Source organism: Eulemur rufifrons, chromosome 7 (genome assembly GCF_041146395.1).
Source record: "Eulemur rufifrons isolate Redbay chromosome 7, OSU_ERuf_1, whole genome shotgun sequence".
Taxonomy (NCBI): domain Eukaryota; kingdom Metazoa; phylum Chordata; class Mammalia; order Primates; family Lemuridae; genus Eulemur; species Eulemur rufifrons.
In genome coordinates this window covers 101,355,495-101,375,243 of record NC_090989.1, presented here as the reverse complement: position 1 = coordinate 101,375,243, position 19,749 = coordinate 101,355,495, and the positions used below count along the sequence as shown (strand labels likewise).

The window sequence follows — 19,749 nt, the reverse complement described above, 5'->3', positions numbered from 1 at the left end:
AGACAGGATCTTGCTCTGTCACTTGGGCTAGAGTGCAGTGGCATCATCATAGCTCACTGCAGCCACAAACTCCTGGGCTCAAGAGATCCTCCTGCCTGAGCCTCCTGAGTAGCTGGGACTACAGGTGTACCCCACCATGCCTGGTTCATTTTTCTATTTTTTGTAGAGACGGGGTCTTGCTCTTGTTCAGGCTGGTCTTGAACTCCTGGCCTCAAGCAATCCTCCTGCCTCGGCTTCCCAGATTGCTAGGATTACAGGCATGAGCTACTGCACCTGGCCTGAAATTACTGATTTTTACAACTTTATCAAAGACATTCTTTTTTTTTTATTTGAGACAGAGCCTCGCTCTGCCAGGGCTAGAGTGCCATGGCGTCAGCCTAGCTCACAGCAACCTCAAACTCCTGGGCTTAAGCAGTCCTCCTGTCTCAGCTTCCCAAGTAACTAGGACTACGGGAATGCGCCACCATGCCCAGCTAATTTTTTCTATATATATTTTTAGTTAGCCAGATAATTTCTTTCTATTTTTAGTAGAGATGGTATCTCGCTTTTGCCCAGGCTGGTCTCAAACTCCTGAGCTCAAACGATCCGCCCGCCTCAGCCTCCCAGAGTGCTAGGATTACAGGCGTGAGCCACCACGCCTGGCCAAGGACATTCTTAATTGAAATTGCCTTTAAAAAAAACAAAACTCTATGTGGCAGTGAAGAATACAATGTCTTCCAGTAAATTTTGATGCCTCTGCCTTGATTAGTGCTAAAGGGCCAGCAGTTTTGTCCATCATTACTTTTACACCATCAGTGCAAAAGTCAACATAGTGAAAAAGGTAAATAATATTTTAGTATTTTAATGAAAATAGTTTTTGACCTCTTAGATCTCCAGAAAGGGTCATAGATCCCCAAGGGTCTACAGGACTCATGTTGAGAATTGCTGGTACACTAGAATGTAAGCTCCATGAGGGCAAGAATTTTTGTTTCTTTTACTGATGTATCCCTTACACCTAGTTCTGCTATCAGGCTGGGATGTTTTACCTATCTTCAGGGTTAGATCACTTATATTTTGAATCTGGGTCTTTGTTGGTTTATTCTCTCCTTTTGGTGGGGGACACTTCCTGAAAAAGGGGGAATGTGAGGTATAATTTTGAGACCTTGCATGTCTGAAAATGTCTTTTTTCTTTTCTTTTTTTTTTTTTGAGACCAACTCTCACTCTGTTGCCTGGGCTAGAGTGCCATGGCGTCAGCTTAGCTCACAGCAACCTCACACTCCTGGGCTCAAGCAATCCTTCTGCCTCAGCCTCCTGAATAGCTGGGACACCATGCCCAGCTAATTTTTTCTATATATTTTTAGTTGTTCAGCTAATTTCTTTCTATTTTGAGTAGAGACGGGGTCTCGCTCTTGCTCAGGCTGCTCTCAAACTGCTGAGCTCAAATGATACACCCGCCTTGGCCTCTCAGAGTGCTAGGATTACAGGCGTGAGCCACCGCGCCTGGCCAGTGTCTTTTTTTCTAATCTCATACTAGAGCAATGATTTGGCTGGATGTAGATTCTAGGTTGAAAACCATTTTCTCTCAGAATTTTGAAGGTGAGTCTCCATTGTTTTCTGTGTTATGAAAACCCCTGTGCTTTTAATTGTTTGTCCTATCTTTTTTCTCTTTAGAAATTTCTAGGATCTTCTCTATGTTCCTGGTGTCTGATTTTTTTTTTTTTTTTTTTTTTTTTATGAGATATGCCTGGTATAAATCTTTTTAAAAATTAGTTGTCCTGGGGACTTAGGGCAATTCATTTCTTTCAATTCTGGAAATTCTTTTGATTCATATTTTTGGATAATTTTCCTTCATCTCTATTCTTTTTTAATGGAATGCATGTCAATTGGATTTTGGATGTCCTGGACTGATCCTTTTTTACCAATTTTTTTTTTAATCTTTGTCTCTTTTTCTTTCAACTCTGTGTGAAGCCTTTAACCTTCTTTTCCAAACTTTATTGTGTTTTAAAAAAATTGTTTATCATTTGTTTAAATTTCAAAATCTCTCTCCTATTCTCTGAATGTTCCTCCTCTTTTTGTTTGTTGGATCATCATGTTTGAGGATATTAACTGTGATTTTTGTTCTTGAAGTTTTTTTTCTGTACGTTCTTGATTTACTATGAGTTGCTTTTTTTTCTTTCTGTTTTGGCTTCTGTCTTTTATGATGAAGGCTTTCATCACATGTTTAGTTATCTTTTGTTGTTTATTCAGTAAAAATATAACAGAAAAAAGTTAACAGAGAAAAGTTTGCTGTGTTTAAAGTCTGAGCTTGTCAACTGGTGGGCTTTATTATAAGGTGATTAGGTGGGAGCCTGGCCTTTTCTTGAAGGCCCCTCAACTACTTATGTATCTTTTCTTAGGTACTGTTCAGTTTTTGCAGAAATTCATGACTCCACTAATTTCCTTTCTATGATATACACTGACTTCAGAATTCTTGGATCTAAGCATGCAGAGGGCTATGGATTGTAGACTTTCATTTCATCTCTTTAACTTTTAGTTTCATATCTCTTTGCCCTTTTTTACTATGTCCTTGGACTAGGTGGCTTCTTTGATTCATTTTTTTCTCTCCCAAAGTAAACCTTCTCTCTTGTTGGGATTGGGGAAGAGTAATTACTTGCCTGGATAGAATGGGGGAGGGAACCAGGGAAACTAACCACTTGTACAGAAATTTAGTCAATTGCCCTGTTATTAATAGTTTCATGCCTCCTTATACCTGCTCTAGTATCTTGTGTCTCAAATTCCTGATCCTTTCTGATTTTTTGTTATGTGAATTGGCTTTTTTTTGGTTGTTGGAATTCTCTGCAATTGCTTGGTATTACTTTTTCTTAGCTCTAAATCATCCACGTGTTTTCCATTTGCTAAAAATTTGTTGACATATCTTGTCTACTGTTCCTGTTTTTTCTTTTAGTCTTATCCTTTTGAATTTATATTTTTTATTTCTTTAATACTATTTTAGTGTTTTTTAAACAAGATATAATAAGGTAATAAAAACTCAATTTAAATGGTCATTTGTGGGTAAAGAAAATTCTTCCAAAACAAGAAAGGAAGAAAAAGCAAGGAAATAAGAGAATTTAGATTATCATTATCACTCAATTGTATACATAGTTGTTTATTTTTTTTCTTTTTATTTCTTTGAGACAGGGCCTCTGTTGCTGGGGCTAGAGTGCAGTGGCATCATCATAGCTCACTGTAACCTCAAAACTCCTGGTCTCAAGTGATCCTTCTGCCTTAGCTTCCTGAGTAGCTGGGACTACAGCGACTATAGGTGCCAGGCTTGGCTTTTTTTTTTTTCTTTTTTTTTTGTGGAGATAGGGGTCTTGCAGTGTTGCTGAGGTTGTTCTGAAACTCCTGGTCTCAAGCGATTATTCTAACTCTGCCTTCTAAAGTGCTAGGCATGAGACACTGTACCCAGCCTGTGTACATATTCGTTAATGGACGTATGTAAAATATACACACACATATACATGGATATGTGGATATATGCATACACACATATATATATATAATGGGTATATAATATATATACATGTTTTAATATATATGTATGTACATAAATACTTTAAATATGTAAGTATGTATATATATATAGAGATAGTGTATATGTATATATATACTTTCATAATCATAGTAATTTAAAACCGGAGAGGATTATGGTGATCTTTTATTCATTGCAGTTTCATTTTTCAATGAGGAAATTGGCTTAGATATGATTGGCTGAGTGTTTCAGAACAAAGTCTTCCCACCGTTTTGTTAAGTTGTAAAATGTTACACATGTGAATAACTTGGAGGTTCAGAGCTACATTTAAAAGTCTTTAATTCTGGCTCTAGGTAAATAGCTTAAAGTTTCACATTGAGTCTTAACAAAAATTTTTCAACTGGTATCAGCACTGGAATCAAGGAGGGACTGGCTCACCTAATGATTCTGAAAACAAAGCAGTAATTTAACATATTAATTTGTGTATGCTAATGACATTTAACTTATTTTGAATAAATATTAAAGAAGGCATGAGTTTTTATTTATTTCATCTAAATCATTGTATAGAATGGATCCTGTTTTTATATGACTTTGGAAGATAGCTAATAACTATTTTAATTTAAAAAAGTATTGTATATGAAAATCTAAAAATTAACTTTAAGGCCACTAAGCTCCTCATAATATAAATTAATTTGTAAATATAAAAACCTTTGATTCTATTTCTCTTTATTCCCTTTGTATGCTAAATGCAACAATGCTACCATAACTATATAGAAATAGTTTAAAAAAAGAAAAAATATGTTTTATATTATGAAAAATTATATTTCATTTGTTAAATATTATCAATTTTATTTTTATTCTTATTCACATATAAGTATTTTCTTAAATTATAGTCTCAATGAGTACAGTTGTAATAATGCTATAATGAATATCTACATGATTATGTCCCTCTTTAAAAATTTTTTTCAGATACATTCCTAGAGTAAGATTTCTCTGTCAAAAAAGCATCAACATTTTTGTGGCTTTTTCTTTAAATAATTGCTTAATTGGTTTCTAAAAGGATTATACTACCACTTTATATAGGTAATAGTAGTGTGTTAAGGGTCGACTGACTTCACGATAACCTTATCAATTTTAGTACTTTAGTTAATATTTCTTCCCTAAATTTCACAAGTGAAATGATTATAGTGCATTGTTTCAATTGTACTTTCTTAATGATTAATGAGGTCTTATCCATTTAAATTTAGAATTTTCTGTTAGGAAAATGTAGCTGTGAGATAGTAAAATATCTTTTGTCTTCAGGAAATGTGAGAATAAAGAAATAGGTGGTCAATTACTAAATATAATATCATATAATTAATAACAAATGCAGCTTAAAATATCAGAAAATTGGTATAAAACTGTTCTCATGTCAAGAAGCCAGTAGGATTAAAAATTTTACGTTAAATAAGGCTTTTTAAATTTTTATAAAGTTTTATAAAAGTTAGTATATTGAATTTCATCCATTGTGCTGCTATGTTAGAAATAATTTTCTTTGAACTTAAGCTTAAAGAAATGGGACGCCGTTCATCAGATACTGAAGAAGAAAGCAGAAGCAAGAGAAAAAAGAAACACCATAGACGGTCATCATCGAGCAGTTCTTCAGATGGTAGAACATACAGCCGAAAGAAAGGTGGAAGGAAGTCAAGATCAAAGTCAAGATCTTGGTCCAGAGATCTTCAGCCTCGTTCACATTCTTATGACAGAAGGTGATTTTTATAATTTTTATTTATTCAGTAATGAGGGTAATATTTTTTACAGTTTATATATTTTTGTTTTTTTAATTTTGCTAGATAAAACATTTTTCTTTTAATAGTTATTTATGAGTGTTAAGTCCCAACACAAGGCTTTTTTTACCCAGTCAATGGGTCTAGTGTTCTTAACCTTTGTCTATTCTTTGTAGGCAAGTAGATATAAACCGCTGTAGTTCTCATACCATATTATCTGATGATATTTGGAAAGATTATAAGATTCATAGTGCCTTAATTAGTAGCTGATCCAATCACTAAATTATGAATCAGTCATCTGACTTTTCAAGAGAAATAACATTTTAATTTATTTCTATTTGCTTTAGGGAAAGAGCAAGAACATAGTAAAAATGAGATGATTCTTTAGGATCTAGAAGATTTCTCCTTAAAGCCCATAACAAAAAATTTTTATAGTAGTTATCTTTGATTGTATTTTATTTCAGACGCAGACATCGATCAAGCAGTAGCTCTTCTTATGGCTCTAGAAGAAAACGAAGTCGAAGTCGTTCAAGGGGTCGAGGGAAATCCTATAGAGTTCAGAGGTCTAGGTCAAAAAGCAGAACAAGAAGGTATGTCTTATCAGGTATTTATTGCTTTGTAACAAACTGTTCCCAAATTTAGTGATGTAAAGCAACAATCATTTATTTTTCTTGAAATTGTACAATTTAGACTGAGCTCAGCTGGCAATTCTGCTTGCCTCACCTGGAGTTACTCATGCGATTGTAGTTGTCTGACAGCTAGATTGGAACTGGATGGTCCAATGTGGCCTCACTTATATAGCTGGTATTTGATGCAGGCTGTTGGCTGAAGTGTATGTGGCTTCTTATTCTCTAGTAGGCCAGGCTGAGCTTTTTTATATGATGGTGGGAGTATTTCAAGAGGGTAAGAGCAGAAGCTGAAAAATCTCTTTAGGTCTAGCCTCAGAAATAACATGGTATATTATGGAGTGAATATTTGTGTCCCTCTCAAAATTCATATGTTGAAGCCCCAACTCCCATTGTGGCTGTATTTGGAGATTGGGCAAATGGAGGTATTAAGGTTAAATGAAGTTATAATGTTGGGGTCCTAATCCGATAGGGCTGGTACCCTTATCAGAAGAGGAAGACAAAGATCCTTCTCTCTGCGTGCTAAGAGGAAAGGCCATCTATAAGACCAGAAGAGAGTCTTCACCAGGAACCAAGTTGACTGGCACTTTGATCTTATACTTCTAGCCTCCAAACTATGAAAAAGTAAATTTCTGTTGTTTAAGCTATCCAGTGTATGGTGTTTCTTATGGCAGCCTGGGCAGACTAATTCACAGTGTCACTCCACTTGCATCTTCCAGCCTTGCTCAGGGGTCAATACAGAGGATAGTTTATGTGGAGAAAGTTGTCCATTTTGGACAATGGTAGAAAATATAATTTAATAGGATGGGGACCACGGTATTGAGGGACTTGAGTGGATTCAGAAATTATTGAAAGTTTTTGAATAGGAGAGTGTTAGGATAAAAAAGCATATAAACAGAATTTTAGAAAGATTAGTTTCTTTTCTCTAGTTCTGCATACTCTTAGGCTCTAATTGGGAAGGCAGGTTAGCAGCCTGATTTTGTCATGTAGGCACAAAATTTTATAGTTCTCTCTCTGAGTCTGACGTTGGATAATAGCAGTGAAGTCTAAATGTTTAGCTTTTCTGGCCTTGTATTATTTGGCATCAGTCCCCTCTCCTTTTTACACATTCCATGTATAAACCACTCTGTCTTACATACCTTTGTTGTCCATACATGCTCCAGAGTTGCAAGCTTTGTTTCTTTGAGCATGTTCTTTCTTTCAGTTTCTTGCCATCATCTCTACTTTGAGAATTCTTCCTACCCTTTACTTTCCAGTTCTATTTAACTTTTAATTCTCCTCTTCCTTAAATCCATTTTTGATTTTTTACTTTTTCTTCCCTAAGTCAAATTTAATCCATCCTTTTGCTGACGCATTGCATGTGGTTCCTGATTTGTAAGTTATATTATGAATATTTTGTTTTTGTTATTCTCATATATTGTAAACTTTTGTGTGGGAATCTCTTGGTAACTACCACAATACCTTGCTCATTAAACATGTTGATTCCGTGAATGATTACTTGTCGAAATGAAGTTAGGTAGAGAACTGATTTTTGTAACAAGGAAAAGTTTTATTTTATTGATTTGTAGAAGGAAGGCTTTATTTTGGATGTATTAATTTGTCTAAAAAGATGCTGATTACCAGAAAGTAACTTCAATTAAAATTTCCTATCAGTGGGAATAGAAATACTATTTAATAAAATACTAAAGAAATACGTTCTTTTTCAGTTTATAGAGTATTTTCACATGTAGTCAATGAGGGTTTGGTTCTGAAAACCAAAGTATGAGGGTTTTAACACAGGGAATTAAGGGCTTATACTAACTTTTGGAAAGGCTCAGGGAGTGAAGGTCAGGGAAGCTGTCATTGATTATTTCAGCCTGAAGCGTGGAAGTTGTTTTCTCAGAAGTCAGTGAAAATCTTAAGAACTCTCTAAGTTGGTAGCACCAGAGTGGGTGGTTCTGAAGAAACTGCCACTTGGAAGCTGCTTCTCTGCCCAAGTGTCTACCTACAACTTCTTCCAGAGGGGAATCTGGAAATGTAGTTACTTTCTTTTTCTTTCTTAATGCAAGGAAGACCTTAAAAGGAGAGGCAGTGATATTTAGTCAATAATAGATAATCTAGCACACATGCATTTTGTAATTGAGCTTTGTGACTTTGTCAGGCTGTCATGTAGGGTAACACCTTTTGTATATAAGGAAACAAGTTTAGAGGTTTATTCAAAACAGCAGCTTCTCAACCTCCTGCATTTAACTTTAATAACTAAATAATCTGGAGAACTGAAAAGTTTCAAATTTTGAAGAATTACATTATTCTTGTGCTATACATTATATTAATTTGGAAAATATATTTTAGAAATTTATTCTTCAAAGTGGTTAAACTAAAACACTTTCTAGGTTAATCTTGATTTAACAAGAAAGTTGACTCATTTCTCGAATAGTTTAATCAAGGTGTTAATTTAGATAGAGAAGATGAAAGTAGTTTTTCAAAGAAAAAGTACTATATGATTTTAAATCTGAAGGTGTGTTAATGATCTCTGTGCTTTTCAGTAGTAAAGAGTGATTTCTGTCTTGAAGAGTCAAATATTTTCAGTAAACTTTCTTGTTAGATGTATAAATAATAATTTAAAGATGAAGTGTGTTCTGGGGGATGGCAGGAGGCGGGAAGTCAAGTGTTTGAAGTTTATAGCCGCTTCCATGGATAAGTTATAGATTCAATTGGGTGATTATGCATTTTAATATATTTTTTAATGTTCTTGAAGTATTCAGGTTGTGACGTGTACCTTATCACTTCCTTCTCCAACAGTGAGAAACCTATTATTCACAGTATATTTACTTATTTGCTTAATTATAGAATATGTAGAAAGTAGAAAGTATGTATTAGCAATAAGAATTGCTGATACATATCACTGTGAAAAACAAACTTACAATTTAGAATTTGATATTTTTTATGGTTCTTTTTATCTTTATCCTGAGAGCATCTAGGTCTACACCCAAACCCCCACCCATCCTTTCAGTATGGTTAATTTAGTGTCTTCATTTTGAAAGAGTAAGGTACATTAGGTTTGCTTTTTTTTATACTTCAAGTTTTTTATCCCTCTACACTTTTTGATTTTCTTTTTTTTTCTTTTTCTGTTTAAAATAAATAGTATGTGAATAAATAAAATAGTATGTGAAACATTAATGTGGTTCTACAAGATACTACCATACTAAAAGGTGTACTCAGGAAAGTATCATTCCCCTTCTCACTTCTATCCTGTGTCTACCTACCCTTTTAGGTAGCCAGAATTATTAGTTAGTGGTTTGACCTTCATGTGTTTCTTTTAAAAGAGGAATAGTTATATCTATGGCATACTCTAGATATTCTTTTGCAATATGCTTTTTTTGTTTATTAATATATCTTGGAAACTACTCTATATAAATTTATAGAGATCTTTTTTCAATAGTTGCTTAGTACTCCATTATGTGGATATATCACAGTTTGTTTAGCCACTCTTCTAGGTGTGGACATTAAAGATACGGCCACTATTTTGCAGTTACTGAAAAGCTGCCATGAATAACTTCATGTGTGAGTATGTTTTACTGTTGGAGGTGTACTTTCAGAGGAAACTCCTAAGATTGCTGGATCAAAAGGTACATATGTTTGTAGCTTTGTTAGAAATTGCCAAATTCCTGTTAGTAATTTATGAGAGTCGTGTTTCCCCATAGCATTGCCAGCAGAAGGTGTTGTCATATTTTGAAATGTTTGCCAATCTCATGGATGAGAAATGGTATTTTAGTGTTGTTTTAATTTTCATTTTTTTTTTTATCCCTGGGTCTTTTTCTTCACTTTATCTCTCTTCCACTGACCTGCTTGTCCATTTATACGTTAGTACCATACCTACAATTACAGAGACTTTATAGTATTTTTAATGTTGGGCAGGAGTAGTCTCCCCTTTTCCTTTCAGCTTTCCCCCCACAATGTTTGACTGGCTATTCTTTACATATGAACTGTTTATTTTTTCATAAAAACTTTAGTATTAATTTGTCTAGGTTGAGTAAAAAAGCTTATTGTTGTTTTTATTGGGATTTTAATCAAATTTATAAATTAAAAAGAATATCTTTATCATGTGGAGTTGTTCTATTTCAGAGCAAAAGGATGACTAATCACTTTTTTCTAGTCCAGTTTTTTTGGTGATTCAGAAGTGTTTTAAAGTTTTCCTCATATAAAGTTTTGCTCATTTCTTGCTAAGTTTATTCCAAAGTATTTAAGCTTCTTAATGCTGTTATAAATGGGGTTTTCTCCATCATTGTAATATCTAACTAGTTACTGTTTCTGTGTGTGAAACCTATAGAACCATATGTTAATTTTATGTCTTCTTACATTATGCAGTTATTTTTATTGTTTGAATTAGTTTATCAGTGATTCTCTAGAGTTTATTATATCATCTGCTTATAGAAATAGTTTTCCTTCTTTACTAATTCTTATCCTTTCATTTGATTTCTCTTATCTAATTGCATTGGCTTTTACCTCCAGTACAATATTGATATACATCGTTGTCTTCTATCTGATTTTATTGAATATGCCTCTAATGCTTGCCCATTAATAAATAATGCTGGCTCTAGGACCAAAGTGTATATATTTTGTTGTGTTAAGAAGGTTCTGTCTTAGTGTTTCTTTGGTTTTGTTTTTTTCAGGACTGGATATTGAATTTTGTCCAAGGCTTTCTCATCATCTGTGAATATAGTTGTAGGATTTTTTACCCTTACATCTATTGAAGAACCAATATTGCATTTCTGGAATAAATCTCACTTGATCTTAGTATATTTTCTTAATGTGGCATGGGATTCTGTTCACTAATTTTTAAATTTAGTACTTTTACATTGATAGTCATATGTGATATTGGTCTGTCATTTTACTTTTTTGTACTATCTTTATTAAATTTGGGTATCAACATTATCCTTGTTTCACAAAAAGGGTTGGGAAGTTTTCTTTTATTTTTAACGCTCTGGAACAGTTTGTGTACCCTGAGGAGTATCTAGTCTTTGAAGTTTTGGTACACTTGTGAAACCATCCTGGCTTGGTGTAACTTTATTTCTTCAAGAGAAATTAACCTGAACTTGCTGTTTCTTACAGGTTTAATTTGGTAAACTGTATTTTTCTACTATACATTTAAAAATTTATTTGGTAGTCCCTAATGATTTAAAATTTGCTTCTCTCCTGTTTTAATGCTTATTTTCCTCTTGTCATTTATTGTGTGGTATATTTATGCTTTCTCTCTTAAGTTAGCTAGTGAGTTCACTATTTTGTTAATTTTTTAAAAAAATTGATTTTGATTTGTTAATTAGATCTGTTTTTCTATTATCTGTCTTATTATTGCTTTTAATCTTATTATTTCCTGTTTTGTGCTTTCCTTTGGTTTATTTTGTAATTCTTTTTCTAGTCTTTTGAACTGGGAATTTGATTTTTTTTATATTTATACTTAATTTCTGTTGGTATAAGTGTTTAGGGTTATGAATTTTCCTTTAATCACTGCTTCAAATTTATCTCATAGATTTTTTTCCTAGGATAGTATTATGAAAAATTTCAAGCATATAGCAAAGTTGAAAGAATTTTACAGTGTACTCATGTATGTACCACCTAGATATTATTAACATTTTACTTTAGCTTGTATCTATTCATTTATTCCTCTCTCTATGCATTAATCTTAATTTTTGGATGCATTTTCAATTGCAGAAATCAGTAGTATGCTTTCTTCTTAAATACTTCAGCATACTTATCATGAACTAGAGTTCAGGATTTCTTTATAGATTCTTTTTCTTTCGAAAGCAAAAACTGACAATTTTTTCTTTTGGGGCAAAATTTATGTATAATGAAATGAATGAATTCTAAGCATACATTTGCTGAGCTTTGACAATGCAAAATATAGAACATTACTCTTACCCCAGAAATCTCCCTCATAACCTTCTCAAGTAATCCTGGCTTGTAAGCCCCTCAGAGGTATCCATAGTTGTGATTTTTTTCTGCCATAGATCAGTTTTCATGTGAATGAAATCATACAACATGGAACTTTTTGTTTAAAGCTTTTTAAAAAAATTCAGCATGATACTTATGAGATTCATCCATGGTGTGTGTGTCAGTAGTTCATTTCTTTTTATTGTTGAGTAGTATTCTATTGTATAGATAAATTGCATTTTTTTCTAAAATTTTATGTAGATGTAATTATATAGTAGTAATCTTTATCATATGGCTTCTTTGACTTAGCATAATGCTTTCATCTGTGTATCAATACCTTGTTCCCTTTTATTACTGAATAGTGTATATGCCACAGTTTATATATTTTCCTATTGATGGATGCTTTGAATGTTTCTGGGCTTGGCTATCAAGAATAAAGCTGCTATAAACATTTGTTTTACAGCTCTTTTCAAGAATATTTGTATTCATTTCTCTTAAGTAAATAACCTAGTAGTAGAACTTCTCAGTCTAGGGTAGGTATCTGTTTAGTTTTACAAGAAACAGCCAGATAGTTTTCCAAACGGTTTTCTAAAGTGGCTTTGTCATTTTATATTCCCAACAACATTGTATGAGAGTTCCAATCATCTACAATCTCCCCAATACTTGGTGTTGTTAGTCTTTTCATTTTAGCCAGACTGGTGAGTGTGTAGAGGTATCTCATGGTTTTTAATTTGCAGTTATAGTTTAAGCTTTTATGTTTATATCTATTATGTATCTCAAATTAATTTTTTTATGGTGGTAAAAAACATGTGAATTTATTCTCTTAATTTTTAAGTGTATATTATAGTATTGTTAACTATATGTACATTGTTGTATTAATACAATAGTTCTCTAGAACTTTTTCATCTTGCATGACTCACTACCCATTGAGCAACAATTCCCCATTCCCCCCGACCCCAGCCTCTGGCAACTGCCATTCTACTCCTTTTTCTATTAGTCTGATTATGTTAGATACCTCATATAAGTGGAATCATGCAATATTTGTTGTTTTATGGTTAGCTTATTTCTATTTTACTTACCACAATATCTTTAAGATTCATCCATGTTGCAGCATATGACAAAATTTGCTTATTTTTTAAGGCTGAATAATATTCCTTTGTATGTATGTGTATGTGTATGTATACATATATATACACACATATATGTATACACACACCATATTTTCTTTATGCATTCATACACTGACCAACACTTAGGTTGATTCCATGTCTTGGCTATTGTGAATAATGCTTCACTGAATGTGGTACGTAAACATCTCTCCAAAACCCTGCTTTCAATTCTCTTAGAACTGAATCCCACCCAAAAGTGGGATCCAGAAGTGGATAATATGGTAGTTGTATTTTTAATTTTTTGAGGACTGTTTTCCATAGGCAGTTTTCCATACTGTTTTCTATAGCAGCCAGACCATTTTATAATCTCACTTATAGTGTGCAAAGGTTCCAGTTTCTCTACATCTTTGCCAACAGTTTTTATTTATTTATTTGAGAGTGGCCATCCTAATGGGTGATATCTCATTGTGTTTTTTTGATTTGCATTTTTCTGATGATTAGTGATGTTGAGCCTCTTTTTTTCATACGTTTATTGGCCATATGTTTTTTGGCCATTTCTATGTCTTCTTTGGAGAAATGTGTGTTCAAGTCCTTTGTCCATTTTTTAATTGGGTTATTTATTTTTTATTTACTTATTTATGAGAAAGAATCTTGCTCTGTCGCCTGGCTTAGAGAGTTGTAGCATCATCATAGTTCACTGCAACCTCAAACTCCTGGCTTCAAGTGATCCTCCTGCCTCAGCCTCCTGAGTAGCTGGGACTGTAGGCACCTACCACCATCCCCGGCTAATTTTTCTATTTCTTATAATGACAGGGTCTCACTCTTGGTCAGGCTGGTCTTGAACTCCTAAACTCAAGCAATCCTCCTGCCTTGGCTTCCCAAAGTGCCAGGATTACAGGTGTGAACCACCATGCTGGCCTATTTGTTTTTTATTGAGTTGTAGAACTTCTTTATATGTTCTGGATATTAATCACTTATCTCGTGTATACATTGCACATAATTTCTCCCATTCTGTAGGTTGCTTTTTAAAATCTGTTGATTATTCCCTTTGCTGCACAGATTTGATGTAGTTCAAGATGTCTATTTTTGCTTTTGTTACCTGTGTCTTTGGTGTCATATCTAAGACATGACATTGCCCATTCCAATATCAGGAGGCTTTTTCTCCCTCCTTTTTTTCTAGGAGTTTTATGGTTTTACGTTCAGGTCTTTATTCTGAAGTTTTTTTTTGTTTTTTTTTGTTTGTTTGTTTGTTTTTTTTTTGAGACAGAGTCTTGCTCTGTTGCCCTGGCTAGAGTGCAGTGGCATCATAATAGCTCACTGCAACCTCAAACTCCTGGGCTCAAGTGATCCTCCTGCCTCAGCCTCCTGAGTAGCAAGAACTACAGGTGTACACCACCATGCCCAGCTAACTTTTTCTATCTTTGGTGGAGATGGGGTCTCGCTCTTGGTTAGGCTGGTCTTGAACTCTTGACCTCAAGTAATCCTCCTGCCTCAGCCTCCCAGAGTGCCAGGATTATAGGCATGAGCCAGTTGCACCTGGCCTTTGAATTAATTTTTGTGTGTGGTATAAGCTCAGGGTCCAACTTTATTCTTTTGGATATAGATATCCAGTTTTCTCACCATTTATTGAAGAAAGTAGCTTCTACCCATCTTATAGTCTTAGCACCTTGTCAAAGATAATTTTACCATATACTGGAAGATTTATTTCTGGGCCCTCTATCCTGTTCCATTGGTATACATGGCTGTCTTTATGCCAGTACCATACTGGTTTGATTACTGTAGCTTTGTAATGTATTTTGCAGTCAGTAAATTTGAGGCCTTCAGCTTTGCACTTCTTTTTCGAGATTATTTTGACTAGTTAGAGTCCTTTCCATCAGATTCCATATGAATTTTAGGATTTCATTTTCTGTTTCTGCAAAAAATGTCATTGGGATTTTGATAGGGATTGCGTGGAACATGTTAATTGCTTTGGGCAGTTATGGACATTTTAGCCATTTTAGGTCATCCAATCCATGAACAAGGGGTGTTTTCCATTTAATTGTGTCTTCTCTAAATTCTTTCAGCAGTGTTTTGTAGTCTTCAGTGTAAAAGTCTTAAGCATTTTAATTTTTTGATGCTGCTGTAAATGGGATAATTTTCTTAATTTCATTGTTTGTTGTTAAAGAAACACAACTGATGAGTATTGTTTTCGTGTCCTGCAACTTTGCTGAATTCATTTATTAGATCTAATAGTTTATGAGTATATGTGTATAATCTTTAGAGTTTTTTACATGTAAGATCATGTCATCTGTGACCATAGATAATTTTACTTTTTTTCCCTCAATTTGTAGATGCCTTTTATATCTTTTTGTTGGCTAGGACTTTGGCACTATGCTGAATGAAATGTTGAGAGTGGGCATTCTGGTATTCTTCCTGATCTTAAAGGAAAAGTTTTCAGTTATTCATCATGGAGTATGATGATGGCTATGGGCTTCTCATATATTAATTTTATTATGTTGAGGTGGTTTCTTTCAATTCTTAGTTTATTGTTTTTGTCATAAAAGAATGTTGAATTTTGTTAAATGCTTTTTCTGCATCAATTGATGTGATCATGTGATTTTTGTTCTTCATTTTGTTATTGTGTTGTATTAGGCCCGGCGTAGTGGCTCACGCCTGTAATCCTAGCTCTCTGGGAGGCTGAAGCAGGAGGATTACTTGAGATCAGGAGTTCAAGACCAGCCTGAGCAAGAGCGAGACCCTGTCTCTACAAAAAATAGAAACAATTAGCTGGGCGTGGTGCTATACACCTGTAGTTCTTGCTACTTGGGAGGCTGAGGCAGGCGGATCAGTTGAGCACAGGAGTTTGAGGTTTCAGTGAGCTCTGATAACACCATTGCACTCTACCCAGGGTAACAGAGTGAGACCCTGTCTTAAAAATAAAATAAAAATAAAAATGTAATGTGTTGTATTATATTCACTGATTTTTATATGTTGAACCATCTGTGCATCGCAGAGATAAATCCCTGGTGTATAATCAGGTCATGGTTTATGATCTTTTTTATGTGCTGTTAAATTCAGTTTACTAGTATTTTGTTGAAGATTTTTACATCAATATTCATCAGGGATTTTGGCCTATAGTTTTTGTGTAATTTTTGTCTGGCTTTGGTCTCAGGGTAATGCTGGCTTCATAAAATGAGTTTGGAAGTGTCCCCTCCTCTTCAATTTTTGGAAGATTTTGAGAAGGATTGGCATTGATTCTTTAAATGTTTGGTGGAATTCTCTAAAGAAACCATCTTCTCCTGGGCTTTTGTTTATTGGGAGGTTTTTGGTCGCTGACTCAATCACCTTACTAGTTATAGCTGTGTTCAGATTTTTTGTTTCTTCATGATTCAGTCTTAGTAGGTTGTATGTTTCTAGGAATTTATGCATTGTTCTAGGTTATTCCGTTTGTTGGCATTCTTAGTAGTCTCTTAGAATCCTTTTAATTTTGCAGCATCTGATGTAATGTCTCCTCTTTCATTTCTGATTTTAGTTATTAGGGTCTTATTTTTTTTCGAATCTAGCCAAGTGCTTGTTAATTTTGTTGATTTTTTAAAAAAAAACTATTCGTTTTGTTGATTTTTTTCTGAAGTTTTTCTTTTCTCCATTTGATTTATTTTTTCTCTAATCTCCATTATTTTCTTTCTTTGATTTACTTTTGGTTTAGTTTGTTTTTCTTTTTGTAGTTCCTTGAGATGTAAAGTTAGATTGTCAATATGAGATTTTTCTTGTTTTTATAATGTAGGTTTTCTGCTACAAATTTTCCTCTTAGCACTGTTTTTGCTGCTTCTCATAACTTTTAATATATGTGTTTTCATTTGTCTCAAGGTATTTTCTAATTTCCCTTGTGATTTTTTTCTTTGATCCATTGGTTGTTCAAGAGTGTGTATTTTAGTTTTTACACATTGTGGATTTTATGGTTTTCCCACTGCTATTGATTTATATTTCATTTCATTGTGTTTGGAAAAGATATTTGTTATGATTTCAGTCTTATTAAATTTAGGGTTTTATGTATATAAAACGTTGTATATGTGACTTGTTTTGTGGCCTAACATGTAATCTATCCTGGAGGATGTTCCTTGTGTGCTTGAGAAGAATGTGTATTTTGTTGCTGTTCAGTGAAGTGTTCTGTGTTATGTCTAATTGATCTATAGTGTTGTTTAAGTCCTCTGTTTTCTTATTTATGTGTTGTCTTGTCCTGTCCATTATTGGAAATGGAATATTGAAATCTCCTACTATTATTATGTTACTAAATATTTCTGCCTTCCATTCTGTCAATATTTGCTTCATATATTTGGATACTCTGATGTTAGGTAGATATATATTAATAATTATTATATATTCCTGAAGAATGGACCTATTTATCATATATAATGATCCTCTTTGTCCCTTCTGACAGTCTTTGACTTACAGTTTATTTTGTTTAAGTATGGCCATTTCTGCTCTTTTCTGGTTAGCATTTGTATGGATTATCTTTTTCCATCTTTTTTTTCATTGTACATGTGTTTTTACATCTAAGATGAGTCTCTTACAGAGAACATATACTGTAGTTACATCTTGTTTTTTTAAAAATCCATTCAGCTACCCTATATGTTGTTTTGTTTGGGGAATTTAATCCATGTACATTTAAAGTAACTACTGATAAAGGAGGACTTGCTGTTGCCGTTTATTAATTGTTTTCTGTCTTGTAGCTATTTTATCCCTCTTTTCTTCTCTTGCTGCCTCCTTTTGTGTTTTATTTTTTGTATTACTATGCTTTGATTTCTTTCTCATTTTTTTTTATATATGTTCTATAGGTATTTTCTTTGTGGTTACCATGGGGCTTACCTGAAACATCTTATTATCTGTTTTAAACTGATAGCAAATAACTTTGTATACAAAAACTCTAGTCTTTTACATCTTACTACCCTTACTTTATTTTATTGACATCACAATTTACAATTTATTTTAGTGTATTCATTAATGGAATTTTATCATTCCTGTTATCTTTTATGCTTTTGTCTTTTAAATTCTAATCCAGAATTAAAATTGCTTTATGTACCACAATTACAGTGTTACAATATTATATTTACCTTTACCAATTAGCTTTATATTTTCATGTGCTTTTGTGTTGCTTTCTAGCATCCTTTCATTTTAACTTATAGAACTCTTTTTACTATTTCTTATGAGGCAGATCTAGTGGTGAAAAATTCCCTTAGATTTTGTTTATCTGGGAAAGTCTTTATTTCTCTTTTGTTTTTTGTAGAACAGTTTTGTCAGATTTAGTAATCTTGTTTGACAGTTTTTTTCTTTCAGCAGTTTGAGTATATTACCCAACTCCCTTCCGGCGTGTAAGGTTTCTACTGCTAAATCACTGATAACACTATGGAAGCTCCCTTGTATATGACAAATTACTTTTCTCTTGCTGCTTTCAAGATTCTCCTTTTATGTTTGCTTTTTCAAGTTTGATTTTTAACGTGACTGTGTAGGCCTCTTACAGTTCATCCTGTTAGAGTCCCTTGAGCTGCTTGAATTTGCTTCCTCAGATTTGGGAATTTTCAACCATTATTTCTTCAAATAAGCTCTCTGTCCCTTTCTCTCTCTCTTCTTCTTTTGTGACTCCCATAATATGTATATTGGTTTGCTTAATGATGTCCCATGGTCACTTAGGTTTTCTTCACTTTTTATTTGTTCTTTTTTCTTTTTGTTCCTCTGACTCAGTAATTTTAGATGACCTGTCTTTGTGTTTGTTGATAGTTTCTTCTGCTTGACCATGTTTGCTGTTGACCTCTCTAGTGAATTTTTCAATTTAGTTATTATATTCTTCACCTCTAGCATTTCTGCTTGGTTCTCATAATTTCTACCTTTGTTCATAGTCTTGTTTTGTTCATGCTTCATTTTCCTTATGTTGTTTAGTTGTCCTTAAGCGTTACAACAATTCTTTTCAGTTCATTTTCAGGTAATTTTATAGATCTCAATTTCTTTGGGGTTGGTTTCTGGAGATTTATGTTGTTTCTTTGGACAGGTTCCCTTGTTTCTTTCTGTTCCCTGCAATTTATCTATCTATCTATCTATCCATGCTGAGTTTTATACAGGTGATAGAATATACACCTTTCCCAGTCTTTATGGACTGGCTTATTACAGGGGAAGTTCTTCACCAGTCAGTCTGGGTAGAGTTCCTAGGGACCTGTGAAACCTTTTTTGGAGGATGTGTTTTATCTGGGCTTTTCTGTGTAATGTCCTATTTAGAGAGGGTTTTTTGTTTTTTTTTTTTTGAGTTTGTGTTCTTTTATTCTCTGTGATATCTGTGGTACTTGGGTTCTCTGGTGCTACAGCAGCAAACTACCCTCCTCTTCTTTGTTCTCAGTGGCTTACAGGCATCCAATATATGCGAACTCCCCCATCAGCACCCTTAAACAGGTGAGACAGATATTGTTCCTTATGGCTGCTCTCTAAAATGCCAGAATGCTGGAATTCTGTGCTCCATTCTTCTCTCTCACCCTCGAGGGACACACAAGAAATTAGGTGTCTATTGATGGCACTGAGTCACCCCAGCCTCTGTCTTTGGTACTACAGTCCTTCTGGTGCCATAGCAATCTGCTCCTGTTGTTTCTTGGCTTTTAGCGCACCCAGACATCCGTGTTATGCTGATTCTATTGGTGCTCCAGGCGAGACTGAAACCCATCCCTTGGGTAGCTCTCTGAAATACCAGAACATTGGCTGCATGTGCCATGCTCCTCTCCCTCCAAAAGCCATGAGCTGAGCTGAGGTTTGCTGGCTTTGGGAAGAGGCAAGTAAAGTAAAATGGCTCTTCTTACCTGATTCAATGCAGCTGTACTGGGCTTTGCAC

At 34.0% G+C, this 19,749-nt stretch overlaps 1 protein-coding gene across 1 annotated transcript in view; it reads left to right on the top strand.

The window, feature by feature from the left end:
• RSRC1 (arginine and serine rich coiled-coil 1) overlaps nucleotides 1–19,749 on the top strand; it is a 401,178-nt gene that overhangs the window by 2,741 nt on the left and 378,688 nt on the right. The window contains exons 2-3 of the mRNA XM_069472003.1: nucleotides 5,037–5,239; nucleotides 5,722–5,847. Coding sequence (XP_069328104.1) covers nucleotides 5,037–5,239; nucleotides 5,722–5,847 — 329 coding nt within the window. The remainder of the gene's footprint in view (nucleotides 1–5,036; nucleotides 5,240–5,721; nucleotides 5,848–19,749) is intronic.